This window comes from Mus caroli, chromosome 11, assembly GCF_900094665.2.
Source record: "Mus caroli chromosome 11, CAROLI_EIJ_v1.1, whole genome shotgun sequence".
In the NCBI taxonomy this organism is placed as follows: domain Eukaryota; kingdom Metazoa; phylum Chordata; class Mammalia; order Rodentia; family Muridae; genus Mus; species Mus caroli.
The window spans coordinates 22,191,685-22,214,488 of NC_034580.1; the positions used below are offsets into that span (position 1 = coordinate 22,191,685).

Genomic DNA, 22,804 nt, shown 5'->3' on the forward strand with positions numbered 1-22,804 from the left:
GAGAGAGAGAGAGAGAGAGAGAGAGAGAGAGAGAGAGAGAGAGAGAGAGAAAGGAGGTATGGAGATGGATGTGTAAGAGGTTGGGAGGCCATGAGGGTAAAACCATGATCAGAATATATTGGATGGAAAACAATTATTTAAAAAAAAAAATCACACAGAGGGAGTAAGGCTTAGTGGTTAGAGCTCTGCAGTGTTTAAAGACTGAAGGAGTTAGAATGTGTTGTAACACTGCAGTGAAATGTGTAGTCTAACAGTGGAGGAAATTGCCCAGTAGTAGTTCCAGTGACACACTTGGCTAATTTAAAAAAAAAAAAAATCCAAACCCATTCAGTTAGGAAAAGGAAAAACCTTGCAGCACAAAATGATGCTTTGATAAGGAAAAGTTCTCTCTCCCTAGAAAACAAACTGGCAAATTAAATATAACAAAAACCAATCAAACCAGGAAAAAAAGAAAAAACACGAATACCATGCATACATACATACATACATATAGGCAAACTCCCATGCACACATACAAAATCAGAAACCATAATACATAAGAAAAAGACCCACAATGTAAAGACAAACAAGCAGAGAAACCCAAACAAAGCATGAGATAAAACATCTCCAAATTACCACTGTGGATCGGAGTCTGTTGAGCCTGTTTTACTTATGGCTTCACATTGTCATCAAATTGGTATACCGGAAAGTATACAGGAGTGGACCTCAACTCATTCCCTCATGCTGTACACAGGAATTCAGAGGCAAAATTCAATTATGAATGAACAGTATTAAGGAAAGAGGTAGCAAGAGGCTGAGCATATTACAGAAGTATGATAAGGATCATGTGTATAGATTATGTAGACTATTTCTAGCCCTTAGACATTCCATAGAAGATATATTCATGGCCAGCAACATCAGTGTTATAAGGCATCATATAAATAGCTGTACTTAGAGGTGAATGCTAGTATACGTGTGAGAGTGGTTAAATGTAAAGGACCGGCAACACTAAATGTTGGAGAAATGTTGGCATGACCAGAACATCCAAGAGGCATAGTCACTTTGTGCATATTGGCTATCATTTCACACTTACTTGTTTGTGGGGTTGGGCAGTGATGCCCATGCCATGGCTCATGTATTGAGGGCAGCTTGTGGGAGTCAATCATTTGCTTTTCACCAAGTGAATCTCTGGGATCAAACCCAGGTGGTCTGTGGCAAGCATCTTTACTTGGTAAGCCTTTTGGCCTCCCTATGTGCCAAATTTTATAATTGAACATATTTATCCAGTGATCTAGTAATTCCATGTGTGCAATGTCCATAGTAGACTCAGGGCAGAATTAATAACAATACTTTCTATAACTATATTAAACCAAAAATGATTCATGTGGCTACTAGAAGGGAAATTGATACATGAATTGCACAATGATAAGGAATTATTGGTATATTCATGAACACAGAGAAATCTCAAAAGGTAATAAATGAAAGGGGCAGACATAAAATACTGTATGCTATTATATGCAGTATTACTGCATGGTCATAGACTTTAAGAGGCAAAGCCAATCTCACCGTGAGAATCAGAACTGATGCTGGAGTTGGAGGACCGAGCAAACAAACAAAGGGCTGCTGGAGTGAAGACATCTGTACCAGCATCACACTGCCAGGCAGGCCAATGCGAATGCATCTGTTCACTTGAAACTTGGGTGTCTACTTTCAAAGGACTGTCCTGCCTTGCAGGACAGGAGATGCCAATATACACTAAAGACATAGAATTTCTGATTTTGTCACCATGCAGTATTTATGTTTAACTTTACAAGTGGGACTATAAAATATGCCCATTTGAAGTAGATTTTGGCATGTAAGTTTAAAATAAAACCACAAATAATGCTATTTCATACTGAATAAATGCAAGAGGTTCCTTTGCACACTAACAGCACATTTCTTTCTGATAAACTTGTTTGCTGGTTGGATGAGAAATGTATAACTCCACTTCTAATTTTTGACTCAGCTGCCAAGAAGTTCAGAGCCAAATTCAGTGCTCAGTTTAGTGATTAACATCCCAGCTGCCTTGTACATCAGTATGTCTTGGGTAGAGGCAGAGAAAGGTGGGGTATTAAATTATCCCACTTCACACGGTGAACTGCTTCAAACCATTTGAGAATGATGGCGCACAAATCAAAGGAAACACTGGCTATTCTGATGTAATTATACTTTCATTTTTCTCTCCAGATAAATTTTGTATGCTTTGCTTTCCCATCATAGGATGTGGGCTTAGGGAGGGCTTTTGCTGTTGTCTGCCTGAGTAATACTCAAAGGGCAACACACTCTCCATCCAAACAATTCCAAACACAGCCTACTGACAGGCAGGTACTCCCTTTATGTTTGATGGTAAGGATTAGAGGAGAGGAATCGCGTAAAGTGCAGAGTATGCAGGGGAGGGTCCCTAGTGGATGGTGGACGGGAAAAGAAATCCAAGTGTGCTTCATTACCTTGTTAGGGGTTGGGGGAAGTAATCAGATTCTATTTTGTATCAGATAATCCATAGTCTATTCACATGTATGCTTGCTTCTGTTCCTGTGATAGTTATTTGATTTTACCAGGAGGACAGGATATTTCTATCCTCATTTGACAAAAACAGACAACCTTCACCTTGGGGGCAGAGAGTGGGTCTGTATTCCCAAAGTGTTCATTCTAACATGATAGCAATAAAACCCCTCCACCCAGCTCTCACCGGTGCTACCAGCCTGCTCTGCAGCATTGTGGGCTGGCTGTCTTCCTGCTCCTCTCTCTGCCTTGCTCTTGGCTCCCTGTAGACTTTCTTTGGGAACTTAGCTGGGAACTCATTGGCTGGTTTTCTTGTAGCCTTTGGTGAATCAACCTGTTGGTATGGAGTACAAAGTTATAATGAAATAAAAACTATGACATTAAAAAAAATCACTCATATCCAGATTCTTTAAAAACCTAAGCTGGCTTGAGAAAGAAAAAAAAAATGCAACAATGGCTATTATGGAAAAAGAAAGAAAGAAAGAAAAAAAGCAATACCTAGCAAGATCCAGATCCTTTCTCATCAATGGGAAAGACCAGTTAAAGTTTGTGTCACTGTTAAACACATGCTTTAAGAATTATCTTGACAAAAAACTTGCTTACATTGAAAATTATATTTTTATGGAACATTGTCACATTTTCAAACTGAATGTGAATTCATTATTAACCTTTGCTGTGAGTGGAACCAGTTATCATTGTAGCTTAAGTTCCTATTAATTAAGATCTTATTTTCCTATTGTTGAAGAGGGGCTAATTGATGTGAAAGTTTATAGGAGCCTATGATGTTGCTTACATAGAGTGCAGTAACCTTTGTGCAAGACATGTTCATGTCATCTGGTAGCGGGTACTAATACCAGAGGTCAACGTCACAACAGGCTCAGTCTCTCAGGCTTCCTTTGTACACGGTGGTGACATCTGGGGAATGACTGACTCTCAATAACCTTGAGTAGACACAGAACTAGAGGGCAGATTCTACGATACAGGTGGAGAATTGAAAGCCAACAGAGGTCCTTGAGTGAAGTGTTTGTACAGCAGCTTCACAATTCCAGCAGCTCAAAGTGCTGTTGCCTTTCTCCCTGGGTTAAATGGAGAGCAGGACACAGGAACAGCAGAAGGGGAAATAATGGAGTAGCCAGTGCCAAAATAGAGAATAAATTATGCTGGCTGGGCAAATAGAGTCTTAATTTGCAGTCTCTCAATTTCCAGTTTCTGTTGCCAAGTGTGTTCATTCCTTCCCTTTGAAATAGGCTGGTGCTCTGAAGGCGGGCTCAGTTGTCACAACACTCCTTTCCTCTCACCTCCTCCTGGATCTCAGCATCTTAATGAATGGCAAAACCACTGCCTTTCATTAACCTGCAGATTGCAAGTGTTTCCCAATCACTTGAAGTTTAACTGTTTTTTATCCTCCCTCTAAGTCCACTGGGAAATTTGATGGGGCCTACAAATGTCCTCCCTTGTCATCAGCTGGGTAAGAAATGCAGACTTGTTATTTATTTAGCTGGTATAAAATGAGAGTCCTCATATTTGTTTCACCCCCCTGGAACACTGGTATAGCAGTCATTGTGAAACCTCTGGATTAGTTGAATGTTTTTCCCTTCCATCTTTATTGAGATACAATCAACATGAATAGTTAAGTTGTCTGCTATGATAATTTGAAATTCTCACATTGTAAAATACCATGAATAAGTCCATATATTTATCACATCTGTGTGTGTGGTGGGGTAAGAATATGACATCTATTTTCTTAGTAGATTCCAACCACATGGCTGAGAATTAAGTATAGCTGTCATGTTGTAGAATAGACTTATATAAGTCATAACTGAAATGCTTGTGCTTTAACCAACTTTCCCCCATTTTCCGCACCTCCAAACTTCTGGTATCTACCCCTGTACTCTGCAGTGTCTTGCTGAATTAGATTCCACATCTGAGTTCCAGCCATGTAGTGTCTGTCTGGACCAGTTGGCCATGTTTGACTATTAATGGAGAGAGGGAGTTCTTTCTTTCTAAATTCGATGACTTTCTTACCCAGTGCATTACTTTATCCATTTGTCAGTGCACATTTCTTTCTCTACTACAAATAACTTGAGAATAATAAAATATTCAGGCCTCTGTGATGAGATTTCATTTCTTCTGGCTAAGCATTCAGAACTGTGGATATTAGGTTGTATGGACTGTTGTTAGTTGCAATAACTGAGGACTATTAGTCTGTCCAATGTACGAAGCATTAAAAGGATCAGTTTTCTCTCCAGAGCCTATGACCTGTGAACAGAATTGGGCATAGTAGATTTCATCACATCTGAGGCTTCCTGGAAGAGATGGTGCCTTTTGGAACTGGTCAGTGGCCAGAGGATGGAGCTTCAATTTCATTGACACTTCTATCCAATAAGCAAAATGCTTTATAATGCTAAGAGTAAGATGGGATGAGTTCATTCATAATTTTGAACAGAGTTAAACTTTTGTATTTACAAAGATATGAAAAGAAATACAAAACACTCCTGGGCATCTCAGAGTATCACAAAGGGCACTACCCAAATGTGCATTGCTTTCAAGGAAACTCACTACTTACATGAAATAGTATTTTTGCTTAATTTTCTTTACACTGTTCTATAAAACAGGAACACTTTATACACCTAAACATTGATAATAAAGTCTCCCAGCCAGGGATTTGTGTTCCATTCCTCTCATATAGAAAACATACAGGAAGTAAAGCTCAGAGAATTCTTTTGAAAATTAAAGCTCCTCCATGAAGCTTTGTGCCTAGGCAGTATGCATTCCTCCACAAAGCTCTGTACCCAGGCAGTATGCACTCCCCCTTGACTTGCTGGACCTTGGGTTCAGGCTAAGAAAAGGACCCACATTTTTCTGTGTGTGATGAAGGAAACTAGAACCTTCAAACTGATCCACAGCTTTCTGCCTTGAAATGGGCCATTCATTTTACTTCCTGCTCCTCAAGGAAGAGGCTCAGCCACTGAAATATAACCTGGAGAAAGAGGCAGGGATGCATGTTAAGGTTCTGTGGTTGGGTTTACACTCTGAGAACCCTGGAGCTGAAACTAACCTAGACAAGCACTGGGAGATGCGGTTTCATTCACTGACTTTGAAGGAGTAAACTGGAGAGGGTGGGCAGGGGGATAGTGCAATGGTAGCATGCTTGCTAAAGCAGACATCAATCCGAACCTAACACAACACAGTATGAAAAAAGCAAACGAGCAAAGCCAAAGGTTTGTTGGGTGGCACAAACAACTGTGGGGTCATCTAGACCAGGAACCTTGTAACCAGACCAGCCTGGTGACAGCAGCCACCTCCAGGGCTGCTGGATGGCCCTGCAAGTGAAGGCTATGCTTTTCAGGAAAAATAAAACAACAGCATCTCTGCTATGTTGGTGAAAAATTCATTTCCAGTTTAGCTCCAGAGAAAATCACAGTGTACTGTAAATGTTCATCACACTCATTCAAATATCTATTAGTAAAATACCTCACTTTGCTTTGCACAATCATGCTCTGAATTCACAGAGATTCTTATACTAGTGTGCTACTTTGTAAGTCAAATGGAATTTATTAAGACTGTTAAATTTTAAAACTTTCATTTTAGAATTAAACAATATGCTGAAAAGTTAAACATCCATAATCCCCCTTCCTTTCAATAATATAAGGTAGAAAACATGTATCTGAATGTGTGTGCTCTGCCTGCCAGGTACATATACTGATGTTTCTAAGTATCTGTTAGGGCGTACTCGTTTGTTCACTACCCTGTCAAGTAGCAGAAGCATCCCCCATGCGTAGTAGCAAGGTGTACTGAGTGACTGAGAAAGAGACTGGCACTTGGAAGCACAAACTTGTAGCCCCCAGGTTGACAGTCCTTGACTCATACAATTATATTATGGAAGCATCTACTGCAGATATCATCCTGTGTGCATCGCTCAGCAGAACTGAGGACAGTGCAGTTATGACAGCAAGGGTCAACATTGGCTGGTTTGATTTTTGTAGTATTAATAGAAATCTGTAAACTGTAGAACTTAAAATTAAGGTGCAATTTATCCATAGATAGTCAAACTATATTTTTGATATATTTAAACAAATATGTGCACATAAAATAGTATAGAAACAAAGTCATTAATTAAATATTGATATGCTGTAGGATATGTCTTCTTGCCTACATATCCAGGGTGATCACACTGATAACAGAAATTAAGATTTTAAAGTTACTGTTATTTTTAAGTAGTGTTTCTTAAAATCTAAGTGTTCTAATCAAAAGGAACAAAATATTTTTAATGAAAGCTCATTGGGAAATAATCTATATTGTGTTATTTTCTGCTTGAAAAAGGTTTCACAACAAATCCTTTTTGATTTGGAGAACTGAACACTGTGGAGATAATGACTGGAATTTTATACCAGAAGATATAGTAGCTTTTAAATGCTTCCTTTTACATTTCAGTTATGCTTATGGAATTGAAAACTACAAAAAAGGGTGACAATCTTCTTACATCTTAAGGACTGACCATGACTGTGAGGGCCACAATGTCAGGGAAATGCTGTTTTGTTTTGTTGGAAAGTCATAAAAATACAAAAGTCAACACAACTGTTAAAATAAGTCTCCATAATTACCAAGATCAAAATCCAGTGGCTTTTCATTAAACATGAACTTTTGTTCTGCCTCCTGTAACATGGAAACAGTACTGACAATTGGTTTGTGAGGCACTTGCTACAATAAAATGTAATTGTGTCACGAGAGAAAGGTGACAATCAGGGGATCATGAAAAAATTACATATTATCACTGCTAGTTAATTAGCCATGCAAACCCTCCTCAAACAGATATTCTCTTCTATTAGGAATGATTACTATGCGGGCCTGCAGATGTCAATACCACAGCCATTCAAATACTTCTTTTCCTACTAATTGAAGGTTGTAAAGCTCTTGTGCCAAGGTTTTGCTTCCAAAGAGCTAATTTATGACTAGAAGGATATTTTATGTCTTCAGTTGCAGCAGCTACAAAATTCAGCAAATCAGAGCCATCTGTGCACTGAGACTTGACTCACCATTCACCCAGCAGCCACGCTACCCTGCATCCTGCAGTCCTGGCTCACAAGCACTTGTGATGATCCAAAGTTCATAAGAAAAGTTACAAGTGAATGGCATTCTAACCCTAACTTGTACCTCCAGCAGAAAAGAACTCCTTCTACATGCATGCATGCATGCATGCATGCATGCCTGTCTGTCTGTCTGTCTGTGTGTATGCATTTACTATAGAGGGCTTCAAGTGAGAGTTACCTCCTTGTCTGTGTAATACTGTCGTTAGTCACAGACTCGGCTTTCTACCATCCTCTTCTGAGAATCCTTTGACTTTATAATTGTTTGCTTTGAGAATTACTTTTTTTTTATATTTTCGGTTGTGAGCCTAGCCTTTAACGGCTGAGCCATCTCTCCAGCCCTCATCAGTGGGATGAGAGGCCTTAGGTCCTGTGAAGGTTCTATGCCCCAGTATAGGGGAATGCCAGGACTGGAAATGGCAGTGGGTGGTTTGGGGAACAGGGAGAGGGGGGAGGAGATAGGGGATTTTTGGAGGGGAAACTAGGAAAGGGGATAACATTTGAAATTTAAATAAAGCAAATAGCTAATAAAAAATATACAAAGGCAAAAAAAAAAGTACTTTTTTAAAAAAGTTGATATGACATCATGTATTCCAAAAGACAGAATAAAGGAAATAACATTCAATAACAACTTTGCTAAGAAAATAGTCCTTCTACAAACTGAAAGGTCAACAGATATGTATCAATATTATCTAATAATATTACCCAGCTCCATCTTATGGTGAAACTGGGAGACAAAGCCACAGGGACCAGTAATTAGAGGAAGCCTAAAGAAGCACATAAAGTCTCTCCTGAGTCAAGGCCAAGTGGTCTTCAGCTCGCTCTTTCCTGCATCAGCAAATCAGTGCATTAGGCCATCAGCGATTGCTTCATTCTTGGCACACAGTAGGAACAGATCCCATTCTAAGTTACAACACAACACAGTAATGTTCATGTTTCTTAGTGACGGAGTAACAGAAAGAGGAATTAATGTAGCAAGAAAGTCACTTTTGCCCTGAGACGTCTCCACGGACGCACTTTCCCAGTGTGTGATTGGCAAGAAGACAGGGGTTCTGTTATACTTACTTTTTGATGGGCTGGAGTCCGCACGTGGACACTCTGTACTTTAGTGGAAAATTCCAGTGGCCCTAAAGGTACTCCATCTGGATTCAAAATTTTCTTGAGCTTCTGATAGTCTGGCTTGTCATCATAAGCTAAATTATGAACATACATCAAGTACTTGACGAGTTCACCTGTGAAGTATCAAATTTTTAATGTGTCACTCAGAATTGGGAAGAATTAGCAAAACTCAATAACTTTCTGTTACCTCCTTTCCTTTAAATCACACCCAACCCTACCTGACTGAACAAAAAATTAAAAAGTCTATAAAAATAATTTAAAATAATTTAAAATAAAAATGTTTTAATAACTGGCATGATATGCTGACAGTGGGATAACCTGACAATGTTGATATGCTTACAATGGCTTATATCAGGTGGAAGTCCCTGCACAAATATGAAGTACAGCAACTAACAACTACTCAAAACTACAGTCGAACCATTCGCTTCAGACATCTTTCAGGTTGAACATTTCAATATTCACTTAAAAACAAACACTCCTCATTATAAATCTGACTTCAAACAAAAAATACATTGCAAGTTTTACATACAGGTTTCATTTTACTGTTCTTTGAGGATACTTAGACATTAGCATGGATTCATGTTTTTAGTCATGGCTGGCTTTAACAAGGGAGGAGTCCTCCCTTGAGTCCTCTATACCTCAGTATCCCAGTGCACCCTGCTATTCTTGATTTTCTAGGTCAGTGGGATGAGGAGTTTTCTATTTTCTCTCCAATGTAAAAGTGTGTCACCAGAGCTACATAGTAACTTCTCATCCCAGCTTTTATTTATTTTAGTGATGAGCTTTGACGCCAAGGCCTCACATGTGCTAAGCTGGAACTCGGAGACTGAGCAATACCCACTCACTAGTTTTTAAAAAGGAACACAATTATTAATTAAAAAGGGTATAGTGTTGCATTAAAATGTCTATTCTCTGTAGTTCTGTTTCAAAAGAGTCGTGGTGAAATCATATTTTCATTTGCTTACATTTATATATGATTTTACCCTTTTAAAACTTATTACTGGCCCAGATATGAGTACTCATTCTTTCTCCCTTGGGTGTTTATATTCCATAGCCAGAACACTGGGACAGCTCTGTGAGCTGAGGAGTAACTTCTGACACCTTTCTGTCCCTCATGTCCTACCACCATTCAAAGAGACACTGGGTCTCACTCTCTAGAGAAAAACTTCCAAAAGGAATAGTCACATCCTTTCTTTCTGCTAAAACCAGGGTGTTCTTTTTTTTTTTTAAAGTGTGTATGTGTATATTTGTACGTACACACAAGTACATTCACACAGGCATGTGAGAGTATAGGAGGTCAAAAGAAGTCTTCAGTTCCTGGAGTTATAAATGATTGTGAACTCCTCAGTGTGGGTACTGGAAACTAAATTCTGGTCCTCTGCAAGAGCAGTAAAACCCTCTTACTAGCTGAGCCATGTCTCCAGCCTACCCAAAGTGACCATTCCATACCACCAAAGAATTATTTAGAAATGAAGACCTAATGTAATAAGATGAGAGTTCTTGGCTTTGTTATGTGTTTTTTAACAGTCTAGCAATTAGGCAACTTGCTTTCCCCTTTTGCTGTCTAACTTAAGAGACATATCAAGCTCTGTTGTCTTACACCAAGTCCACCAGATTACTGGTAGCCAGCTCCCGTTTTAGAACATAATTTAACTGACATTTGCTGGTATCTCTCTGGAAGCTACCAAATCCGATTCCTAAAGAAATATTCAACAATACTCTCTGCCATTTTCTGGGACATTTTCTGCTGACTTTTTGTCTTGTTATAGCTGGTAAGCTAAGCTTCATATAAACTACAAGTCTGTTTAATAAGAAGATCCCAAATGGAGAACAGAGCTGAGTTTGTTGAAAACAAATGTCTGTCAGAAGACAAAGGCAAACTCCCAGCATAACACCAACTGAGCATAGCTGTACAAAAGACCTGGTGGTCACCAATATGGTATGAGTCAGGCTCAGGAGGCCAAAAGGGAGAGGATCACCTCCATTGTGGATTTATTACCATGAGCCTCAAGATCTAAGCATTTTGATGAAGCACTGATATAAACATTACCCTTCCACAATCTAGGCTTATTCCATGAAATATAAGCTTTGATTGACTTGTGAATTTCCAGAGCTACTAAACACAATGCATAGAGTATCATGGAATTACTACACTCTTGAGTTATCTCCTTTTTGGATAGTAACACATTAAGCATCCTCACTGACTACCAGTTCAAGACATAGAAATCTTCTGAAGCTACCACACGAGTTAGACAGTTGGACACACATGTTGCAAACTTCTTGAGTGATGTATGTGCGTGTGTATGTGTGTGTATGGATGCATATTTTGCAAATCAGCTTATCTTCAAGATTGCGTCTGTTCTACATTCTCCAAAGAAAATTTCCTATTAAACATTTTGTGCTCTAAACACTGAAATCTGTTTCATCATTACTACCATAGAGAAAGTTCATGGGTGTGAAAATGAGGAATCAGGTGTGACCCAGCACTAGATTTTCCATTTGACTAAAATGCTCACATATATCTATCTAATGACAGAAATATAATGGGACATAGACTGGCTCACAAGCATCCACATTATACAATCTGAGGCATCTAAGACTTCTTTTCTAGATCTGAGCCAAAAGATCAAGTTAATGGAGGCATATAATTTTAAAAGGAAATGATATCTCTGATCCATCATGCTCTGTCTTGCTAAGGAAATATACTCTCTGACATGTTAAGAAGGCTAGTCAAAGGAGAATAATGTCAGTTTAAGCAAGTTCTTTAATGTGGTTACAGAATAAAGCAAACAACAAAACTTTTTCAGCTTGTCCCTTCTGCTATAAGAAAAATATCACAGAAATAGGAATCTTGGCACAAAGACACTCAAGGGGACTTAGGAAATGGATGTGGGAACAGGCCTGGGTTGATTTCTTTGGTTCATAGGTGAAGCTGGGCTGTGAATGTAGGGCTGAGATGACATTTCTACTGTTCTCCTCACACTTGTGCAGACTTCACTACAGGGCGGTGTACACACGCTCTCACACAAGTCAGCTAAAGGCTGAGATTAAGATTCACTCTGCTAAGCTGCCCTAGTAGAGGAGAAGTCAGATGGCCAAGTGAACTCACTCTTTTCTACATGACAAGTAGTTTCATGATCAAATCACTGCATGGGTCACAGATGCATATAAAAATGACAGGACTGGGAACTAGATCTGTTTACCATTCGTACCAATAATGATGCCAAAGAACTTAGAAAAAGCCCTTTGCAAACTTGAAGGAAAAAACAAACTGATTGTAACAGTGTATGCTACATGCCCAAATCTGGTGATTTTCTTATCTACAACGTTTTGTTCGCTGATCGGTATAATGTGACCCAGGTGTAAACAGCATTCAGGCAGGCAATGATTAAGTTCTTCAAATATACTGACTCAAAATAGTCTTTTTATAGGTTGATTTTTATCCCTGTTCAAAAATATCTTAATCCTAAAAATACCAGTTGCTACTGAATAATCTGTGAATGATTCTCAAAATATAAAAGTAAAACTCTAAAAAACAAAGAACCCATAAGAGCTAGGCAGTTCCTGGAGCACCACTGTTTTGGTTCTAAAGTCAAAGATGACTTAAACATCGTTTTTAGCAAACTCTCTGTGATTCTGAAGCTTTAGGCCTCTGGGAATGGGAGTGGGTAACGGTAACACCCCCAGAGCGGCTACTGTGAAGACTCATGGATCAAGAAAGGTTTTATGGTCCAACTTACTGCAACTGCTTCCAGAAGGAGCCCACTTAAGCACTGACTCCGGGAGTTCATCCAGCAGGCTAAACAAAAAACAGACAGCACATGGTGAGTGTCTTCAGCCCAGGCTCCCTGTTTCAGGTAGAACATAAAACTCTGATTCTGTGTTGATAGGACACAACTGTGCCCTTTTTGTACCCAACTGTAATGTATAGGAGGATTAGCAAAGTGGGAGAGGGCATTTCTTAGTTCTTATTGGCCAGTTTTACAGTTGTAACTACCTAAAGGCCTTAACTCAAATTGTACACAATTGAGGACTGTAGAATGTTTGCTATGATGTTTCCTAAAGAAGAATAGAAAATACATAAAAAGTTAGGTGTGGATGGGGAAGTCTTTTATTCCTCTTATATTTAAAGGTGTGTGGGTCTCTGCAGATGCTATGGCAGGCAGCAAAAGTGATGAGAATGGAAACTTGGTTCAGACTGACTTTTTCAACCTGGATCAAAACTTCAAAGAGTCTGCCAGGGATATATTGTCAGCACATCTAAACATAGTAGAATTCGGGGAAAAGCTTTCTAGGCAATGATCATTTCAACTCTAGGTGCAGAGTAAATCTCAGGGTGGGACTACCTAGAAACTCCTTTGAAAAGTATATGTGAATCTGAAGGTGGGGTCTATAGCTAAAAGGACTAGAATCTTGTGTCGTCTCTGAGATAGCATTGACATCAGTATGCCATAAAGTACATGTGACATCCCCTAAGGATTCTACCAACTGGGAACCAACAGATCAAGGTCTAGGGAGAGAGAGCCTGGGATAAATATTCTGCGGCCTTTGGGGGAGGTTTGCTTCCCCCAGGAAATGTCAGCAATGTAAGCAAATGTTAGCAGGTTTCTGGGTGGGAAATAGACATTTTATTTCCTCCACTGAGCAGAGGCCACTGTGTCTTTATCATTTCTGGTCTCCCTAGTGAACTGTGGGCACAAATGCCTTGGTGTCTCTGTGGAGTCATTTTCCTGATGTATCGATTACTGAAAAGGGGTGATTTTTAGTTCTCTGTGTGCATTTGCCCTGCCCAGGCAAGAGTTTATATAACCAAATGGTTAAATAAGTTAACAAGAAATATCAATACAACAAACACCTGGTAAATGCTTTCCAGTTGGGGCTAAATATCACTTTCTTAATTTACTGTAGCAAAAATATATAAAGCCTCAACTAAAATTATAAATAAAGTGAATGATTCACAGAGAAACACCAGTGGAAAAGCACATGGTGATCTTAAGTGACTCATGACAGCAGAAACAGAGGGATACAGAGTTGTGGCCAAACCTGCCGTCCTGCCTCACATTATACCTTCACAGGCAAAGAAAGGAGCACTTATTACATAGGAAATCAGAAGATTTTTAAATTTTGATACATAATATATTAGTATTTGGATTTATATTGTTAATCAAATAAGGATGAAGATAATATATGTAAAGTCAAGATAATATTTCACTTATTAAAACCCTATTTTATGTAGTACCCTTTTACTATACATGAATACATGTGGACATATTATTCACTAGTTAATAAAATGTTATCCTCTATGTACATGCTGATACAAGACTAAGACAAACCATTTATTAGTCTTATAAAAGAAAGCCTGCCAGGGATTGTTAGGTTAAAATCCTGGCCTTTAACTAAAGTACACTACATAAATTAGCTAAACTGAGCTCACAAAGTGTGTGCAAGAACTGCTTATAGGAGTGTTGATGCCCATGCATTCACTGTGCTGCACAGTGGAGGGTGCCAGTTATAAGAGGATGGAAATGAACAGAACTCATCAGAGTCTCAACTTGCACAAATGTGTCAGGGACTAGGGTGTTCAAGATTCCAAGCGCAAGAACTGTACATGTCAGTTTGTAGAGATCTGTCATTTCTAGCCTTTGGTCCAAACCTTCTGTCTTGGGCACAGATCCTACAGTGAACCCAAGTGTGGTGGCTGCATCTCTAATCCAAGCACTTGGGAGGCTGCGATGGGAGGATCATGAGGTTGAAGCCATCATGGGCTACAGAGTAAGACCCAGTCCAAAACAACATTTACATCTGAAGATTGACTTATCTGGCTGAGCTGCCCTTGGTGTCTATTTTTATTATGTGTCTTCCTAAAACTCCAGTGCCTTGCTGCACAGCAATCTCTCCATAGATAACTATTTCAGTTTACCTTAGAATGTGAGGAAAAGCTGCCCTCTCTGTACCTTGGACCAGCTGACCAGTGAGAGAGTTGTAAAACACACTTTGTTCTAAAACTGACCTCCTTGTGCTAACAGCATCAAGGTAATAAACTTTGAATGTAGACTATATTTGTAAGATTTATGTGGCTGCAAGTATGTTTCATATAAATAGCTCATGTAAAAGTTTTCTTTGTTTCTACTTCAAAAAAAGAAAAAAAATATGCTCTTGGAGACAGGAATATGAGGTATGCTGTTCTCACCTGAGAAACACAAGCCCTCCTCTCCCACCTCACCCTGCTCCTTTGCACAGTAGATACCGATCACACCAAAACCAGACTACTTCCACACCCAGGCCCACACTCATTTACAAACAGTCCATCTTGTAAACACCACCATAGGATCTAAGTGCCAGAAAACAGCTTGTCTGGAAACTGATATTTTATTTTACATCTGCACTGTAAAATTATCAAGTACAGATATTTTTATGTCTTCATGATTCTGGTTTTTAAAAAGTATTTTTCAAGCTGACGACATTTGCTTATTTTCATTGTGGCCAAGGAGCAATTCTCTCTGTCTTTTCTAGTCCCTGCTGTCGGTCCTACTGCATAAAGGGCCAGGGGGTTGGAGAATACCTACTTGGTTTTAGCAGTCTGGACAGCCACAGGGTCGTCCAGCTTTGTTTCCCAAGGAAGCTTCCCGAAGAGCCAGTGCAGCATGCAGTAACCAAGGATCTCAACATCACTCCTCCTGGAAGGGGCTGCAGAAAGGGGAGGATGAGAAAGCTCGTGAGAAATAGAGAAATCTTTGAGTGAGCTCCCATTGACGAAATATGAACAGGCCAAATGGGTAGAGCGTCATGTTTACTCAGCTGGAGTATCATTAACTGTCTGGGCCTCTGGCCTCGTTCCACAGACAGGCAGCGACTGGCTGCTGAAGTAAGGGTCAGTTTCTTCACCTCCTCCAACTTCATCTTTCCTTAGTCTAGCCTGTCATATGAACTTGATCCCATGGCCTCTGACATGATCCAGACAACCCATAACCCGGCACCAACACTTTCTCAAAGAGCCAAGCAGTAAAACAAAGAAATAAATGTCTGCAGCTAAATTGCTAACACATGTTCAAGGAAGTCCATGGGGTTTGCCGCGGTCACGCAGAGACCCTCTGAGTGCAGACTAAACACTGAAGGTCTTTCCTATTCTGTCACACCAGTGGTTGCACTTGAAGCCAGAAGAATATGACAAAACTGCCATCTAGTGTGCAGTCTTTAAAACCAGGCCCAAGAAGACCTGCAGTTCTGTGGAAGAACCACAACCCTGGGCACACAGCTCCCAAGTGCTTCCCATATCTTCAGCTATGAGAAGCTCCGCACAAAACTACTAGTCTTAAATCTGAAAGCCCAAGGTGAGGCAAGCCTGAGGGGAATGTGGTCCAGAGGTATGGTGGAGAAGGAAGTTCTGAAGTAAAATAGAGACTTATTGTAAGATGGCTTTTATTAAAACATAGTAAAAGAACATGATCAGATCCCAGTAAATATCATAATTAACAAACTCTTAAATACTGCGGACTAATTTCATCTCATTTTGACATATTTTTTTCTCAAGTACCTTATAACAAAAGGCAGTGAGAACTAAGACTTGTTAAATTCAACTGACGCTTGGTAATAAGTCATTGAACTAATGACTAACACACCTATAAAATAAAGTCATTTTATCAGCATTCCAAGCTGTTATAAAAACAATAAGGTGGTATTTATATTTATTCTACTACTTGAATGTTCATCTGTGCAGGGATATATAATATCCTGAGCAATATGTGGCTGTTAAAGCTGTTGTAAACAGGTATTCCATTTCATTGTCCTTAATGAAATAAACTCTAAAAAGTCACTGAGTGACCTAGGTCTTCAATTTATAAAAGCATCTACTAAGAACAATTGTGCCACCACATTTGTAGCTACTCTGGGTCACCATACATAGTTTTAAAGGTGCTATACATTGTAGCTACTCTGATTATTATAAAAGCACAGCATATGGTTACCCTTACACATTCTCAATCTTAACTGCTATTCGAGTACTGAGTTATTAAAGGACCTTCAAGTCAGTAGAAGGCCAGGCCCATGGGTGCTGTATGTTTTGTGCATGGGCTTCAATACTTCTTAATGCAGGATTTGGCTCTAGTATTAAAATAGAAACACAATCTCTACCATGCTGTTATGCAATGATTTCTTCTGTGAAAAAAATCTCCCATTAATAGAATGGCTCCATTTGTACAGATGTGTGCACAAGTTCCTTTTCTATTACAGGAATTCCTAGTCATATCCTTTACTTCTCAAAAAATGATATTCTGACGCACGTTTGGGAGATACTGGCTACACACAAGAGGAGAGAAAAACAAACCAATGTGAATGAATGAATGTGGAATGAAACTTCCCAGGAACTCCAGCTACCTCCAGCTGAGGGACACAGCTGAAATCAATATTTCATAAACTGGTCTTCATGTAAAATAGGCCTTTGAGAGCCAAGTTCACTTCTCTATTATAGTTCAGTCTTATCTAATTAAATATATTATCAAATTTTCAGTCTTTCACTATATATGCTCCGTTAATGAGTATGGTAAGCAAGCATTTTTAAAATTTTTTATTAGATATTTTCTTCATTTACATTTCAAATGTTATCTCCTTTCCTAGTTTCCTCTCCAAAAGTCCCCTAGACCCTCCCCCTGCCCTGCTTCCCAACCCACCCACTCCCACTTCCTGGCCCTGGCATTCCCTTCTATATGGGGCATATAATCTTCGTAAGACCAAAGGTCTCTCCTCACATTGATGGCTGACTAGGCCATCTTCTGCTACATATGCACCTTGAGACACAAGCTCTGAGGGGTACTGGTTAGTTCATATTGTTGTTCCTCCTATAGGGTTGCAGACCCCTTTAGCTCCTTCATTGGGGGTAAGCAAATATTTTACCAGTACTTTCCATGCTACAGAAGCATTTATAGTGTTAAACGGAATGGTCATATGTTCCTAGCCTAAGAAGCATGTCTCCCAGAGAGACAAAAACTCTTGACCTGTTCCAGGGAAATTAAATTCTTTCAGGTCCACAATCCAGCTACTGCACAGAGAATAAGTATAATGCTTGTTAACTCAAAAAACAATAGTTGAGTATTAGAAATCTCTGGGAACAATAAGGTTGACTCAGTGGTAGAACTCATGCCTTATAGGTACAAAGATTCTTAGTTTCGTCCCCAGCACAGAATAACCATTTGAATAACTTTAGAGATAGGCTTGGTGGTTAAGACTAGTTGTTACTCTAGCAGAGGACCCAGATTTGGTTCCCAGCATCTATATGGGGGCTCACAAACATCTGTTCCAGGAGGTATAGCACGAACTTCTGGCATCTGCAGGCACCAGATACACACAATGCATATACATGCCTGTAGGTAAAACATGCATTCACATGAAATAAGCATAATTTATTTGAAATTAATCGTTTAAATGTTAAAGCTACTTGTTTCATTGTAAACTTGCCCAATCCTTTGAAAAGGCCAACTGAACCAAGAAATGAAAAGTGTTCCAAAGTAGGAATCCACAAGCAAGGTTGGAATTTCCTCCCCAGCAATGCTCCATCCTTGCTCTGCAGCTCAATGATACAGCCTATTTGCCTTAATTCACTGTATTCACTTAGATAGAAAGTGTATTATGAATTGTTCTCTCTTGAAAACATATGTTTGCATAATTCAGTGAACTACATAAGGTTTTCAGTTGCATTTCATAACTAATGTTATCATTATTTGTAGGTCCTCATGTAGAGTCCCCAAAATTCAAACTTTTACTTTCTGTTTGGCAATTTTTCTATCGAGAGTTTTTTCTCTCAACTTCTTAAGTTAGTTTCCAAATACTATTTAGCATCTAATGTTATTGTGCATAGAAGCACGAAGCAAGGCAAATTATTCTTTTCACTGAGAGTATGTTGTTTGCAATTGCTCAACATTTCAAAATGATAAAATATTGCCAAGTATAACAATAATAAAAAAGGCACAGGTGGGGACTCAAGGTCTATTTCAGGGATCAAAAAACAGTTTCCAGAAATAGCTGACTCTAGAAATTATAATTAAATAAAACAACTATGTGATTTATGGAGAACAGCCACTGCACCACATGCTGGAGGACTGCATTATTACCTTTTAATCAGTTCAGCAGTGTCAGTATTACTAATCACATTGGCAATAAGAAGACAGTGGTGCAAAAGGTTAAATGAAGTACTTCCTATCAGAGCAAGCCTGACAGAGCAACGCTGGAGCCACTTCTTTCTGAATGAAGAAAGCACATGCTCTGTGTAATGATGGCCTCGATCCTCAGTTTTAGAATCATCTAAAACTGATATTATCTCACTACTTTCCAGTATGGCAGGAGCTCCATGACAGAGACCTTCTGACTTAAAACACAAAAAGACACTGTGCAATAAAGAAATAAGTGGCAGATCCCATCTTTGCTGAATTACTGACAACATTCTCATCGCAACCATCCTTTCTGAAGAGCTCCATCCCCATCACTCCGCTACGATAACAGAACCTCTATTAATAATATTGGTTTATAAAGTAATGGTCTATCTAACCTGGAATAAAATCACCAGAAAGGTCATACTAGAAATCTCGTATACACTCTAACGTACGGTAATTAACTGGACCGAGACACTAAAGGCACAAAGAGAGGAATGGAAGTGTGTTCACTGTAAATGCACCCGGGCAGTGTAGACAAGCTTTCGACTTTCATTTCTCATAATGCTATGGAAGACAAAGAAGATACAAGATTTAGTAGGAAATAAAGCAAACTTGCTTCTAGTCGACAAGATGTTACTATATTTAGTCTGAAATTATGAGAAAATAGAAATTTTCGAACAAGAGGATAACCTGAAAGGGACAGTGACTAATGGCAGGAAAACATTACACTTTTTTTTTTTAAGCTTCTAGCTTTTGAGTGTGTTGTTGAATTCTTTGTCAACTCAAATGTACAAGGAACAAGAAAATATTACGGTGGTTCTTGTTATGATTTGAGTGTCATGTGTCTGCCACAGATTTCTCTACTGGGGTTTGGTGGTAGACTGAGGAGCTACGGGGGCATGTGCCCCATAGAGTAGGGATGGGGGCATGATCCTGAGGGCTTTACCCCTTTGGCACATTAATAATATATGCTGGATGTGGGTAAGGGGTGGGGAACTGGCCTTCCTGAAGGAAGTAGCCACTGAGTAGGCATCCACAGTTGCTCCTCCTTTCTCACCTCCTCCTCTTCTGCTCATCAGACACCATGCTGAGGTCCTCAATGTGCAGCTTCACGATGCACCCAGCATCAAGGAAGCCGAAGATCATGCCTGGGACCTTTAAGACTGTAAACTAATACACGTCTTTCTTCTATAGATTAATTTTTCCGTCATTTTGTCACAGCAAAGCAAAGTCTGACTGATGTCCTACCACTTGTTATGATTCCAAAAGGGACGGGAGGGGAGTATAGTGCAAAGAGTCATGTTCCAAATAAATGAGAAACCTTGCAACTGGGTTTGCATTTTCTCTCTAGTACCTTTTACATTCTAAATCCTCATTTGTGTGTGTGTGTGTGTGTGTGTGTGTGTGTAATATAGAGCAATTAGGAAAAGTTATTCAATAAAGCAAGGAGACCTTAGATTTAGGTACTAGGCACTGTATCCTCTTAACCAAACAGTTCAATTAAAAGCCAAGTAATATTACAAGTTAAAGAGACATGTATAAATGTCAAGTGGTTGTGTGAATGACATGTCTCAGTGAGTAATGTACTTGCCAGTCAGTTTGAGGATTTGAGTTTGACCCCTGGTGTCCACATGATAGAAGAAAAGAATCAAATCCATCAAGCTGTTGTCTAATTTCTACACCTGGGCCACAGTAAGTACTCCATCCACACAAAATAAATGTAAAACAAAAAAGGGCAGATGTCATATAGAATTGATGACTTCATCATCTTTCCATGTTAACCAAAGACGAGATATTAACAGTATAGTTTTCTGATTTGGGGAAAATATAGGGCATGCCAATATTTAATGGTATCACTTAATATCCTGTAATAGAAACATGAGTTTGGTCCTTTGAGTTAGTTGTAGAATCTAAGGTGTGGGTCCTGTGCCATCTCACCAGCTTATTACATGAAAAGATACTCTAAGTTTCTTTTACATATATTTTGTAAGTCAGTCCTGAAACAAAAAGAAACCATGCAACAAGCAGCACAAGACTTGGATGCCGTGGCAAAAATATTTTTAAAGCATGCAACATATTTTCCTTTGACACTGGATATCTTATAAAACCAAACAGACATTTAAAATGCAATTTAGATATCATATTTTATGGTCATCAATGATGTCAAATTAGAACAGGTATTACATACTCAATGCCCAGGTCTGAAGTGTTTTTGAAAGCTTGCTCTGTTAAATGCAGTCTGTCTCTAGGGAAATTAGGTATTGACTGCATGCCTCAGTGAGTAGAAAAATCTACAAAAATCCATATTACACATTGATCCAAATATTGCTTCTTAACATCACTAAGAATGCAACAAATTCTAAAACAGTGTCTTTGACATACATATAATTCTCTTTAATTATCTTGCAACAAGAACAAAGTATGTCAGTGTTCGTACATGCTAGTTTTTATGGAGCGAAAAATTAATAATGAAGAACGAGCCTGAACTGAAGCAAGTCAGTGGCAGAAACCACCCGAGGTCACAGAGTTTAGCAGAGCAACTCCATGTTTAAAAGTCACAGCATTCATCAGCAATCCCGGGAATTATCTTCTTTCCATTCGTCCTTTTGTCCTTCCATCTCATCTTGGTATGCCTTTCTGCATAGCTTTTGGGTTTTAGTGAGCTTCTTAGTAGCACACCTGACCTTTTTCTTTCCTTCCCTTTCACCTACACTCTCTCTATGTGAAGAAGAGTTAGAAAACATGGAGGGACGAGGACTAAATGGATCATTAGACACTATGTGCTCAGTGTCTAGATAACCCCTAGGAGAGTCCAGGAGGTCAGTAGGTGGCCTGCTCAGGGTAAACACCCCTTCCTGACTACACACAGGCAGACTTTCTGTGTGGAAAACACTGGCAACTGCAGTTTCTGTTTCCCAGTCATAACTCGTCTCGATTCTTGTTGCTTTCTTTTGCAGTGCTTTCTCCCCTAGACTGAAGTAGGAAAGTATTTTTCTGATCTTAAACCACACAGTGGCTGTTAATAGTAAACATATGAATATTTATAGATCTTATTTTTCCATTTGCATACAGGATTTGAATGCTTTTGTTCTGGTTTTTGAATACAGCTAAATGATTAGTTCATTTCTAACAAAATTCTAAGGTAAAATGTTTTATTTTGCAAAATTCAATGGGAAATATTAGGAACAAATACTGTTACTTCATGTATCCAATCTTCTATTTTTATATACCAGAACCAATACACATACATTTAGCAAATACATGGATATACATCAACATATGTGTAGACATGTGGACATACAGATATGTATTTATAAAAATGTTAATATGCTACATGCATGAAAAAAAATTTACTGTTTCAAAGGAAAGTTGGACCATCTGTGATGAAATGAATACTCATTCAAGCATAAGACTTCCCTGCAACTATCAACATCATCACCTGTCTCTTTCCTTTATATTTGTTTCAGGATTCAGCACCATCTCTATGATGATGCTGAGCCAAATCTTCTCCCCAAGCCCCAGAGTGGTGAAATCTATGTGAACCAAGCAATGCATATCATGACTGGGAAGAGGAAAGTTTGAGAACAGAGCAGAAATTGTTTTAAATATTTTATAAAGACAAAAAGTACCATGTAAAATTAACTAAAGGACACTCAGAAATACTGGGGTTTAAGCTTTGGTTAAAACAACACACAACCATTCTACTCCTCCTCTTACAAGTAAATGGTCCCTTCCACAGAATCAACATTAGAACATTAGGATCAATGCTTGAGAATCTGTGTGATGAGTTTCCAGGCATAACACTAGGTAAGAAATCTGTTTGTATCTCTGAAGATTCTATTTTATATCCTAAGTTAGTTTGGCAAAAGTTCTTCCACTCCCTGAGCATGAGAGAACAAGGTTACAGTGCACCACTGCCTGGGCTGGAGATGAATT

The 22,804-nt window shown here is 39.0% G+C and overlaps 1 protein-coding gene across 1 annotated transcript in view; it reads right to left on the reverse strand.

Annotated features, from left to right (window-relative positions):
* Positions 1-22,804, reverse strand: part of Vrk2 (VRK serine/threonine kinase 2) — a 117,361-nt gene that overhangs the window by 2,694 nt on the left and 91,863 nt on the right. Inside the window, exons 9-12 of the mRNA XM_021177191.2 lie at positions 15,293-15,413; positions 12,467-12,525; positions 8,673-8,839; positions 2,708-2,854 (exon numbers count right to left, since the gene is read on the reverse strand). Coding sequence (XP_021032850.1) covers positions 2,708-2,854; positions 8,673-8,839; positions 12,467-12,525; positions 15,293-15,413 — 494 coding nt within the window. The remainder of the gene's footprint in view (positions 1-2,707; positions 2,855-8,672; positions 8,840-12,466; positions 12,526-15,292; positions 15,414-22,804) is intronic.